At 43.6% G+C, this 13,292-nt stretch overlaps 1 protein-coding gene across 7 annotated transcripts in view; it reads right to left on the reverse strand.

The window, feature by feature from the left end:
- SLC8A1 (solute carrier family 8 member A1) overlaps positions 1–13,292 on the reverse strand; it is a 306,592-nt gene that overhangs the window by 62,743 nt on the left and 230,557 nt on the right. For 4 of the 7 annotated variants that reach the window (XM_084901481.1, XM_084901479.1, XM_084901483.1 and 1 more), the window contains 2 exons: positions 7,688–7,818; positions 3,372–3,471 (listed from right to left, as the gene is read on the reverse strand). In XM_084901481.1, coding sequence (XP_084757607.1) covers positions 3,372–3,471; positions 7,688–7,818 — 231 coding nt within the window. Of the gene's footprint in view, positions 1–3,371; positions 3,472–7,687; positions 7,819–13,067; positions 13,137–13,292 lie in introns of all 7 variants that reach the window. The other 3 variants (XM_084901478.1, XM_084901484.1, XM_084901480.1) reach the window with 2 other exon arrangements.

Raw genomic sequence — 13,292 nt, forward strand, 5'->3', positions numbered from 1 at the left:
GAGGAATAGGGAAACTGAGTCAGGAATGTTAGAATAAGGCCAAACAGTGTGTGTGAGCAACTTGCAGCCAGCTTGGGACTAACCTGCCATTATCTCCTCCAGCCAAGAACAGGAGAGCAAATGATTACAAAAAATGTCCCTAATGAGAGAATGCAGACAGGGGGAAGGTAAAGGGGGAAGGAAAAGGCAGGTTTACTCCCTAAGCAGAGAAGCCAGTGGTCTCAAGGCATGGCATGACATAGTTGGCAGGGGCTTCTCATAAATTCTGGGAAGTCCACAACAAAGTTAAAAAACAACAACAACAAACAAACAAACAAACAAAAAAACTGGTGGGGGGATCTTGAGAATCTGTATCAACATAGGCAGCAGAGGAATTTTTAACCATATAGTCAGGAGGGTATAGGATGCCTCAGACCCCCACCTAACCTGATCTTCAGATTAGCTGAGAGCCCATCTGCACTTCAGAAGCCAGATGTATAAGTTTGCTTGCTTGCTTTGCCTTTTCAATAAAGGCGCATGCTTTAATAGCTTTAATAAACTGGCTTTTCACATTACAGTCAAAGTCTCTCGTATAAATTCATTTACATGAGAAGACAAGGACCCAGGCTGGGGACAGGCCTCTCCCACTGACTCAGGGCTGACGGGTAACCTGTCTGGTGCCGGTGAGAGGTGCCTACGACAAAAGGAGCTGGGCAGGTTAGTCCCATCCCGAGAGTGGCACCAGGAGAAGTGGCAAGACTAGCGTCAATGAGATGGAGGTGGGAGCAATTTCCTCACTTTGAAAGTTCTCTCTCTTAGGGGCAGTGGGTAGCACATTGGACGAGTAGCTAGTGGATCTGGGCTCTGAGTTATGTGGCAAAGCAGTACTGCCTAGCTGAGGCTCAGATGCCTCCTCTAGAGGTCAGAATCCTCTTAACTCCTCTTTTGTGGGATTTTTGAGAGGACTTAATTCAACCTAATATATAAAAATGTTTGCAAACCAAAATCTTCCCCTTTTAAAATAAGGAAGTGTAGCATCTTTATGGTTGTTTTTTTGTATACCTTACTCTGAGCAGGATCAAATAAATACACAACTTGGGCCGTGTTTGCAGTACTGTCTTTCACTGTTTAAATCAACCCTTTTCCGTTGCCACAGAGTGGTCATAAAATGTTTACCCTGGTCCCGGAGAGTTACAGAAGAACGTGTGAATGAACCAACACAAAAGCACTCCAGTACTAGAAAAACAAATCTGGCCTTGATGTGTCTATTACAGCGTCTTCCTGGCCACTGTCCAATGCAGCTCAGACACACACTTCCTGTCTCTCTCAATAGCCTTATTGTTGTCATGAACAATATCCTACATGACATACATATTTTACTTATTTGCTGTATCCTCCATTAGCATGTAAGCTCCATTAGGGCAGGGGTATCTGTCTGTTTCATTCACTGTCATATCCCTCTCACCAAGAACAATGATTGACATAAAGAATAACAAATGGATTATGTCCTACACGTGACCATTATACAGATGCTCCTATAGCTTCAGCCAAAGGAAACCTGGAAACTATTAGGAATGGTGCATTAAGACTTTGGTTGCTTTTAATATTTCAATTCTGATGTGTCAAAGTGCACAGTAAAATAATTTGGTTATTTTTTTGCATCTTCTACCATTAGCCTCGCCAACAGTGTCTTATTCAAGTTCCCTTTGTCCTTTTAGTTTTTTCTCTCTGTGAAGAGAGGGTATAGCTCGTGCCTCGGATACTAATCTTAGATTTATGGAAAGCATAAGACAGCATGAGGGAGTGCTATAGACTGCACTGATGTGTCCCACCCAGATTCCTATGCTAAACCTACTTCCCAACATGATGGCATTTGGAGGTAAAGGCTTTGAAAGAAGGCAAATCCCTCATGAATGGGATTAATGCCCTCGTAAAGGAGATTCCAGAGCTTCCTTACCCCTTGCCCCCTGTGCGGACACATGGAGAGAAGACAGCTGTTTATGAACCAGAAAGAGGGTTCTCACCAGACACCAACCCTGCCAGTACCTTGATCTGGGGTTTCCCAGCTTCCAAAACCGTGAGAAATAATGTCTGTTGTTGATGAGCCACCCAGTCTGTGGCATTTTGTTACCGAAGCCCAAATGCCAAGGAGGTTCCCCCTCCACCTATCAGAGTTTACTTGTAAATTCCAATTCTACTCTCCGAAGCAATTACTCACCATTTAATATTCCTAAGTCTCCACTGTACACTCAATCGCAAGAAACCAAAGTGTGATTCTATACAACACTCACTAATAATAAACAGGCACAAATATCTTTAGCTGCTGGGGATGCAATTCACATGTTTTACAGTTTGGGGATTACTATTTAGAAAACCCCAGCTTTGTTCATGAACTGTAACAGCAGAAGCTGAGGCTGAGCCTTAGGGGATCTTTTTTTTAAATTTTTTTTTTTTTTTTTAACAGAGAGGAAGGGAATGGGAGAGAGTTAGAAACATCGATGAGAGAGAAACATCAATCAGCTGCCTCCTGCACACCCCCTACTGGGGATGTGTCCACAGCCAAGGTACATGCCCTTGACCAGAATGGTACCTGGGACCCTTGAGTCCCCAGGCAGACACTCTATCCACTGAGCCAAACCAGTTAGGGCAACCTGCAGGGATCTTTAAAGAGAAAAACTCCAGTGGAGCTGGAGCAGAACTGGGGGGAAAAGTCCCACTGATGCTTTTAGAGTCTGTGAGAGGGACTTTTCTCTGTCTCTATACAAGCACACACGACAGGGCGTGACAACCCAGGAAAGAGACGCTTCTTTCTATATTTAGGTCCCTCAGGTCTCTGGCTCCTTGAGTTTGCAAGAACAATTCATTTTGCAGGGTTTTCCTAAATAAAACCCTGCACTTTGCTTATACAGGAAGAAAGAGAATGCGATTCTATTTGCCCGTCTAGAGCCGGTACAGACACTTACTGGCGAGGCGTGGGTGAGAAGAGTGTAAAATGACGCAGACGGCGGAGGGGAAGTGAGGTCACGTCAGCCTGGCCCACCTAGGATCTTGCTATTTCCTTTGTGACCTTCACTTGGCCACTTCTGCTTTCAGGGAATTTTCCAGACAAAATTAGTAGCTTGGTGATTGGCTACCTGAGAGACCCAAAAGGCTCTACATTTATCAGGCCTATTTCCGGAGGAAGAAGACTGTCATGTCGGAGGACATTTGCTTCACCTAGAAAGTCGAAATTGGTCCCCCAAATGTGCCTGTATGCTACCAGCACATTCATTTCTCTTTCCATTCTCAGCACGGAGGTGCTTTGGTGCTTTGCCATAGACCGGTGGTCACAGTAGAGAAAGCAAGCGCAGTCTGGTCATTAGAATTTATAACATGCAGAGAGAGGCACTCACCAGCACTGACAGTGATCGCTTCAATAAACTGCTCTCTCCAGCTGTTCGTGCCGACCACCAGGGCGAGGTTTGTCTTCTTAATGAGTTTGTCCACGGTGCTCTAGAAAGGTTGAAAAGGATACGATAATAGCTGCTGGGTTAGTTAAGGCCTTGGAAGAGCTAAGACCTTGATGATGTTGAAACCCCAGAGTTATATAAAGGGTAGCAGATGTTAGGCTCGGAACAACAGTATTGACATCAAACACCGTTATGATTATGCAAACTGGCATATAGTCCTTACTTGGAAACAGGCTGAAAAGGAAGCTTGTTCTTTATAGCAAATGCCTCCTTCACTGTATTAAGTGGTCAATGAGGAATGGTCCCAGCATTCAGAATAGCAGATGTTGCAAAAGCCCATCCCTCTTTCCCTAGATGCTTCATGAACTTGTTTCTCGACTGGCTTTATCTGTAGTGTGCCGTCTGCAACTGAATCCACCTATGTCCTGCTCAGCAGTTACATATCTGTGAATACCGGTATTGGCAGGTAGATTATAAGCCTAGAAACCGTTATTGTACTTTTGTTTATCAATACATTGCAACCAGACAGCAGGAGCTCAAAACTGCTGCTGAATGACCATCCATAAATGGATTTTTCTCTGGCTCCTGATTTTGTCACCCTGGTGGCTGTCAGAGAATTCACTCTCATCCTACTCCTGGTGAAAATATGACAAGAGGAGGTAATGCGTAGAGTATAGGGCACATTGCTATTTACCTTGATTCCTCTCTGCTTTACTAACACGGAACCTCTTATTTTACTTTCCACCTTTTTAAAGCACTGGGTTTTTACAATTAGCACTTTGCAGCTCTCTAATTGTCACTTAAGGTAACAACAGGAGCAGACAAGCATTTGCAAGAATACTAAGTAAGCAGACACACTCAAAGCACTACCACATCACAGCCCCTAAAGGGAGAAGGGTCAGGTCCAGTACACAAGGCTGCTCTTCCAGAGGGACCACCACCTCGACTAGTCTACCTACACACACTTACTGCCAGAGCATCCTCAAATTCCCACTAATTGCAAAGAGGCTGAAACATATATTATTGTCTTAGGTCAAACTCTGTACACATATAATGCAGTGTACATGAATTGACTACAGTTTGAGAGAGAGAGCACAGTATCAGCTAAATGGGGGTAAAAACAAACAAACTAACAAACAAACCATAATCCAAGGGGCCTCTCTAGAGACCAAAGCTAAATCAAAATGTCAAGTGTGTTAGTTCAACCAGCGTCTTTTGAACTGACTTGAAATACTGAGATAAGGGCCCATCTCCAACTGGCCCACTCTGGATCGCTTGTTTTGCTAGCTTGTTTGTCCTTAGGTGGTGACCTCAGGCCTTGTGCTCCAGATAGTAGCTATAGCCATCACTGCTCTTGGCCACCACAACTTAAGTGCATGGCAAGCATCTGGCTTTTCTCTCTCAACTCATCCTCATCTCATCAAGCACTCTGAGTGTCTTGGTTGATGCCAATTCAGAGTTCTGTGTAGAATGAAATAAGAAATGACCTTGATTTTTCCTAAATGCAATGGAAACTTGGGGAAGGTCTTGCCAGAGAATTTCATGTTTATCACCTGAAGATAAACAGTTGAACAGATAAACTGGTCTAACAGTTGAATGCAGACATGCCTCAAGAAATATCTCTAAAGAACTTAGTTTTTAGAATAAACTTAAAACTTATAAATATGTAATACTCAGGATAGATTATAAACTTTTAGTTTATGTTAACCCTGGGGGACTATGGGATAGCTTGGGTTCTTCCTAGAACTTAATTTGAATGTGTCCTCCTTTGACCTATGGGAGGATACTGAAGGAATAAGATGAATCTGAAGTTCAGACACTTGAACTTGGGGTAGTGCCACCTATGCTTACCTAGAGATTTCCTATATGTCCGTGATGAACTCTGCATTGCCCTAGCCTTGTAAGCGACTGCTATAACCTCACCTTTAGCAATGGGTCTTAGGAAAGTCAAGCCCTCAGTCACAAGTAAACAAGAACCCAGTGAGCAAAGTAGAGGGGGATACTGTAAGGTGTCACCCAGATTTTGGACTTCCATGAAGTTCTGAGACATTTAAACAACTTCTTGAAAATAGCCATGGTCTATAAAAAGAAATTTCTTAAGGGGATAATAGGATATCAAAATGAATACTTGAGAGCACTTGAGAAAAATGTCCCCTAGTTACCCTTCACTGATAACAGTCACTGTACTGATGAACTCTGAGGAGACAGGAGTAAGGAAATAGCCTATGGAAGCTATTCCAGGAAGATAAGTACCCCAAACAACTAGATTTATGTAAACAGACTTGGAGGACTCTTAGATGCACAGGTCATTAGGGTGGTTATTAGAGCTTTGGACTCAAGAGAGCATTGCTCTCTGAAAGACTACCTTACAGAACCCAACCCAACACTTCCTACAGGAAGGCACTGTGATTGCTCTTCCTTGCCTTGGTACATGGAAGGGGAAGGTTGGGGGTTGTGTGGTATAAGGGAGATGATACCCAGTTCCCCATCAGTGACTGGGGAGGGGTGGGAGACAATAAATGCCAAGCCAGAGGGTCTTTGCTGCAGCAAGTGGCACCAGACCCTCTACTTCCACATAAAAGAACGTGCATAAAGAAGAGTCAGGTTGAACATGACTGGTCTATGGAAACGGATGGTCTGAGATATCTGTACCCTGGACTTAAAGGGAGCTTGTGTACACCAGTCATGCTCCAGATCAAACAACAGGTGAGCTCTGATGATCAGGGTCTGCCTAGAAAGCACTGATCTTAGAATTTACCCCTATTTGCTCAGCTGAAGGAAAAGAGGCCACAATGACAACAAATCCAGATAAAACACTGAGGCTTCTAAGTTGGTGGCTTTGTTCTCCCCTTTGGAGCCCTCATTCTGGTTTCCCAACAGGAGCAGAGTCTGCTTTTCAAAACAAGTGGAGTCCAGCTGGCTTGGCTCAGCGGTTGACAGTCGACCTATGAACAAGGAGGTCATGGTTTGATTCCCAGGCAGGAGACATGCCCAGGCTGCAGGCTTGATCCCCAGTGGGGGGTGTGCAGGAGGCAGCCAATCAATGATTTTCTCCCATCATTGATGTCTTTCTCTCTCTCTGTTCCTCTCTGAAATCAATAAAAAAGTAAATAAATTTAAAAAAAGAAAAACAAGTGGAGAAAATTCTGCTGGCTCTGGATTTTCAGTTCTGGAAAGCCAGAGGGAGGCTGCTCTTTTGCATGATCTCAGGCATGGCTCTGCTAGAGTCTTCTCAGATGTTAGGGCAATGCGAGTGAGCCGGGATGGGAGGTGGGCTAAGGGCAGAGGGAGCAGCTGGGAATGGAAAATTCTGCTGGCTCTGGATTTTCAGTTCTGGAAAGCCAGAGGGAGGCTGCTCTTTTGCATGATCTCAGGCATGGCTCTGCTAGAGTCTTCTCAGATGTTAGGGCAATGCGAGTGAGCCGGGATGGGAGGTGGGCTAAGGGCAGAGGGAGCAGCTGGGAACTTGCACCTCAAAGTCCTAAGCTCACTCTAAGGTTTGTTGTTTAATTTCTGCAAAATCATTGCCATCATCTAGAGAACAGTCAGGTTGAACATGACTGGTCTATGGAAATGGATGGTCTGAGATATCTGTACCCTGGACTTAAAGGGAGCTTGTGTGCACCAGTCATGCTCCAGATCAAACAACAGGTGAGCTCTGATGGTCAGGGTCTGCCTAGAAAGCACTGATCTTAGAATTAGATTATATCAGCACAATTATGAACTCTCTGGTCACAGACTTATACCTTCAGTATGTTGAGTATGCTAAAATGTCCTGGGATCTTAAGAGGATAACTAACCATACATGGGTGCTGGTGGATGGGATGTTCCATCGGGAGAGCTTACCATCTCCCTATAATTTTCAGTACCTAACAAAAGCCACCTAAATTTTGGTGTGATTGCTTTTCTTCCAGATTTATTAGCTTTTTCAAATAGACCTTGGTTTCCGCCACGCATAATGCTTTTCTGGAATCCACCTTTGCTTCTTCCTTGCTGCTTTCGCAGACAAACCCCTGCCTTTGGGCCACCTCTGACCCTTTGACAGATGCACCCACGGAGGCCTGGTTCTGATGCTGTTTGGTTCCTAGAAATCCTCATTCCCTTCTAACCATCTAATTCCAATTCCGCGGTGAAGGCCTCTCAGTGAGCAAGTTCACGAAATTACATCTGCCTCTCTTTCCAGGTAGATCTGACGTATAAAGCTTTGATATTAGTAGGATGGCCCTGGCCTCCTGGGTGGGCAGTGTGGGTGAGCATACCTTGAATTCATAGGATTCCTCGATGATCACTTCCAGCTTGGTGTGTTCTCCCAGGATGGGGCGCCCCATTTCCGCAATGCGCCTCTCCTCTTCCTCTTTGCTGGTCAGCGGCTGTTTGTCGTCACATTCCTCTGTGAAAGGGAAGGGCAAGAAAGTGAGCATTGCGCTCAGTTTTATTTGAAACTCTCTGGGTCAGGAAACGGAGAAGGAAGGAAGCCCTAATGACCTACTAAAAATCCCATTGGTGAGACCATAAGGCTGGAGGGGAGCAGTAGACAAATGCTAAGTAGGTCAGGCAGCCTACCACTATGACAGCAAGAGATGACAAAGCCCCACAACCTAAGCACATGTGAAAGTGCAGGCCAGGAAAAACCACACGGGGACACATCACTGACAAACTCTGCCTGCACGTTGTCTACGTTATGGGAATTGCTCTGCTGTCCCCGGTGACACTCGCTCATCTGGCTCTTGATACACATTCCTTTATCACATGACCAAAAGGAAACATAATGAAAAGAGTGAGAGTGACTCCAGGGATAAAGGAATCTGGCCTCTTTCTCTCCACGTTCTAGAAGCAACAAAAATACCCCAGGGCCAAAGAAACGATGGAAGGGAAATTCTGACCTTCGCCTCTCACTTGCCAAGAACCTCCTGTTGCAAATTAGGAAGCAAAACATCCATCCCATGTTTCTGTAAGATGCCTGCTTCAGGGCTTCCTCTCTTTGGTGCAAAGCTGAAATGTGCTAGGAAGACCTTGACCATGTTACTCTTAGAGTAAACAGGGAGGGCGAAGGTGAGGCCTCTGGGGAGTTAAAGCGACTCACCAACCACATCAGCATGATTATTTCCAGAGCCACCAGCAGCTCATACCCCAGGGAGGCTAGGGGGCTGCTGAGAAAATGTTACTGGACTGGAGGGCCCACTAATGAGGGGAAGCTCACAGTTGGCTCCTCTCCGCTTTAAGGTCATTAGGATAAACCCCAGACGGAAAAGGCCATGCACGTCTGAAGGTCAAACACTATTCCTATCATCACCAGCCCCTTTCTCCTTGAGGCCCAGGAGGCTGCAGCAAGGCAGCACACGTCCCCTCAGAGTCTAGTGGAAGAACCCTCATCTCCAGGGAAGCAGCATCCGTGTTCCAGAAAGACATCAGCCCTGATGCGCTCATCTTTAGAATGATGATCCAGGCACACTGCCTGTGGGAGGAGTCTGTAGATGAGGGACTTGTAGCCCGGCTCCCTATCTTTTGCCTTTAGGCATCAGCTTCTGCAAGAGTCCATACCCTCCATTCCCTCCATGGCTTCCCTCTGCTGAGGGACCCTCATGTGATGGTTCCATGTGATACTCTAGCAAATGTTGCAACAATTGGTTCCTAGGCCAGTTGTTCGCTGCTTAGGGCACAGAGCGGATGAGCTAGAGGCACCACTAGCATTTTATACACACCACGAGTCAACACCAACGAGAGCCCAAAGCAGAATGCGGCATATCAATTAATTCTTTAGTATGCACTCAGTAGAGTCTTTCTAAAAGGCTATTTCAGAATCTGCTTTCCTATCCCCAGTGATGACAGGGCCCTGAAGATATGGGATAAAGACTAAAAAGAAGGGATTTTTGGACGGGCCAGAGACTGCTTCTGGATGTCAGCAGATGCAAAGGAGAGGTGCAGGGAGATTCATTTTAACTGTAAAAATGGTCATCTTTTTAAAAGTAGACTTGGGAAGTTATGACCCAAGAGAAGGCAAAGGGTTCTCATTGGCATGCCTAAGACTTGTCCTTGAAATTATGTGTGTGTAGTCAAGGGCAGGGGGAGGGGAAGAGGGGGCTGAAATATGTGATGTCTAATTTACTTCGTGTACAAAATCAATCATGTTTTGATTTCTACTGCATCTGATCCTTGAACATAGGATAATGTTGTTGGTAGTTTTCATAGCAGCAGGTTATATTAATATTTTTGTTCAAAACCTTGGCTGAACATGCATGCCTTCAAGTTAGAATTTTTTTTTTCAGAAGAACTACTAGAATGTGAATTTTTATTTGAATTGCAAAGCTATTGGGGAATAATATTTATTATTCCTCCCCCTTTTCTGAAGTTCACTTATAAATGGTAAGTTGCTTCTAATGGGATTCAAGGTAATTTTAATGGGATTCAAGTAACAGAAAAAAATTACAAAAGAAGGGTGATTTGAAGGCATTGTTTGATGCTGCATTGCACAAAATGAAATGATGTGGAGTGTGGTACTAAATAAATGGACACGGTAGGAAATGAAATTGAATCACACAGTGAGTGAAAAGGTTATTCCCTTTTTAATCATCCTTCAAGTCCTGATCAAGAAGAAATGCTTAGTTTGTTGCTATTATATTTGTAACTAAGTTTCTGACATTTGGGTTTTTAACATTTAAGAAAGAAAACAGTCCTCAGGCAAAGAGCATGTGACTGTATTTAGTTAGAATTTAATAACTTTTTTCCCAATCTTAACTTTCCTTAACCTTATTTTCTACTAATGATAAATGATACTAGCTTTCCATTAGTGTTAGTGACAATTTTGTTTAAAATATTGTTTTAAAAACAAATTTAGTGAAGCACAAACATGAGGCAATTTCAAACTATTACATTAAGTAAATGAGAGTATAGTTGGTATGTTATAAAGGCAAATATTGTAAAGGAGGTAGGAGAACAAACAAAATTTAGGAAATACTCTCTGAACAGATTCATACAAACCTATCGGAATGCAAGGAAGCTTGTTTCTGTTATTTCCTACTCTTGCTCCAAACCTGACTTGAATTTAATGCCACACTTTTAAGCTATTGTCCACTCATTTGGAAAAGCTTCCCCATTTCCACCCAGCTAAGCCTAACTTATCTTTCAAAACCCCACCTCTTCTTGCATGAAATATCCTGATTGACCTACTTAGGAATGACCATCCCAACTTTATATTAATTCCATTATATTTGTTGTGTATATTGAGCACAAATCTTGCTAATATTTTTTTTAAAAAAATTGTTGTCTTTATATATAAATACCCAGCATGTAAACTTAGTGAGATAGAATGTCTCATTGCTCTTCGAACTGTGACCACAACCCCCCTTACAATGTATAAAATGTAGTAGGTCCTCAATAAATATTTGTGGTGAGACTCTCCAATGCACTGTTAGAAAAGCCTCTTATTTGTTCTTTGTATGTAAAGATGATTTGTTCATTTAACACCTGTTATTGTGCTTTCACAATGTGTGAGCACACTCAAACCTCCTCCCCCCTTTCCCAGGACCCATGGTCTAGTGCAGGGGTCAACAAACTGCGGCTCTCCAGCCACCAGCCACATACGGCTCATAAACTGAGGTTTGCCGCTCTGTTGACTAATGAGTTTGCCAACCGCTAGTCTAGTGGGATGCTAGGCATGTGGGTGGGACAATTTGCTGTAGTGCAAGGTAAGGGCTGAGGGACCAGGTGGAGAAGCAGCTCACTGTGCCTGGAGGAGTCTGGGAAGGCTTCAGGACAAGGGAGGTATTTGAAATTGGCTTTGAAGCACGTATAGAAGCTTGTCAGGTGAAGGTGGTGGAAAGATGGCTTAGGAGGTGGTAAGGTAAGGAGGGGCATTCCAGGCAAAGAGAAGTCAAAGCCCAAAGGCTCAGTGTCTTGGAAGGATCAGGGCTAATTTCATTGGCTAAATGTCACGAACGGGTAAGATCTCCCTCTACTTATATGTTACTGAGAAAGGGCAGCTGGGTAAGTCCTATTATTGCTCTATAATGATACTGATCAATTAGTATTTATGGTGCAAATTTTTGACACTGGCAAAGAAGATAGCAATTTTTTTTTCTTTTTAAAAAGTGTCCTCTTTTAAAAAAAAATTAAAGAGAAATAGTTTAACAGCATTTTTAAATTATCTATTACGTTCGTTTCCTTTTCACTTTGAGTGGTAGATCAAATGCAGCCCATTTACTGTGTCAAGTCAGTTTCATTTCCTTACTTATGCAGAGTGAGAAAATTGATTTTCTCTCTCTCTCTGTGTGTATATATATATATATATATATATATATATATATATTTATATACATGTGTACTTTTCAAACTCATATCTTATTAACAAGCTGATAATAAATCACATAACATCATATAACATCATGGTCTTAAACAACCAACCCAACTTAAAAGATAAAATGTATAATTAATAGCCACTATTAAAATCAGCATTGATAGGACATAAAACAATCCTGTGATAAAATCAGGAGTAGGGGAACCTTCCTTCTCCTGAGTACTTGGTTTTGTGGACAGTAAGCAACAGAAGCTAGTGGGTCCGTGGGATCTGGACAGAGCAGAGGGATGCACAAGTGCTGCTGCTGCTTTCGGGCTCAGGCTGTATTTTGACGCAGCAGCGTCACTGTGAACCCTGAAGGGTTGAGAGGGACCCCTATTAGAAAACAATACCACCCACAGATCTGTGCCTGAGGAGCCACTGTTGATTCTTCTTAAGGTATTTGCCATTTTTAATCTTAACAAACAACCTCAAATTTGGAAAGGGATACAAATCCAATGGTGGGACAGTTGGCTCCAGGCTATTTTAATCTTTGACTCAGATCTCTATGCTGAAAGCCTGAGAGCCGAGAGCTCTTGACAGTGTTCAGTGCTGGCCTCTCTGGTAAGAGCCTGAGGAGACTTTGTAATTTTGTTTCCACGAGGAACATTCTGGAACAATTTTGCAGTCAGGGCTCGGTATCAAGATCATTGAGTAGGGATGTGGGAAGTGGGGATAAAGAAGGTGTTACTGTTTCTACTGCCATAGCCAGCGAGGGGTTGTGGTGATACAAAAGAGTGAATATCCGTGTCCTCATCCAGAGCTGTAGGTCAAGGAGATGGTTTGTAGGCTCTGAACCTAGGGAGATCTGGGGTAGTTGTGGGATCCTCCAGTCACCCTGCCAATGTTCCCCTCTGGAGAAACCACACAGATGGGCTATCATCTGTGCACATATGGCTCACATCGTGTTGGCTGAAGGCAGGAAAGGCGGGCTCTGGGAAGAAATACGGCTTGCCTTCAAAGAGACTTCATTATACTTGGAATGAAAGGCCCATGCTTGAGAAGCAAGATTTGCAAGAAATATAGGATATATTGAAACATGAGAGGGAGAGGCCATCGGGATCAATCCCCTCTAATGGTCCATGCTAATTCCTCTACCATGCACACCTCCAGTCCTGTGTCATGTATTGTTGCTGCTGATCTGCCATCACCCCCAGTACAGAGAGCCACTGCATTGTTTAGCAATAGTTTAGAGGGGACAGGGGCTAACCTGGGTCACTTTAATGTCTAAAGACCTGAAGAACATTTGAAGGCAGTTACTTCAAATTAATTACACTGGTTTTCTAGGAGCATGATGAAACGAGTACCTGTAATGGTGATTACAGTAGAGGGAATCGGATGTTCTCTAGCATGAACTTTCCTGAAGACAGGTTGGCCTAGCAAAAGGACAGGCAGAAAGTCAGCAGGAAGCATTGCATAGGTTTGCGAGTAGAGCTCTGTAGAATTAGTAAGCTGAACATCACACTGAGATGCACACATCACAAGCAATGTTAGAGGACTGAGGGCTCATAGGTGGCTCCGATGTAGGTTGC

The sequence above is a fragment of the Pipistrellus hanaki genome, assembly GCF_964339955.1.
Source record: "Pipistrellus hanaki genome assembly, chromosome: 12".
NCBI classification, from domain to species: Eukaryota; Metazoa; Chordata; class Mammalia; order Chiroptera; family Vespertilionidae; genus Pipistrellus; species Pipistrellus hanaki.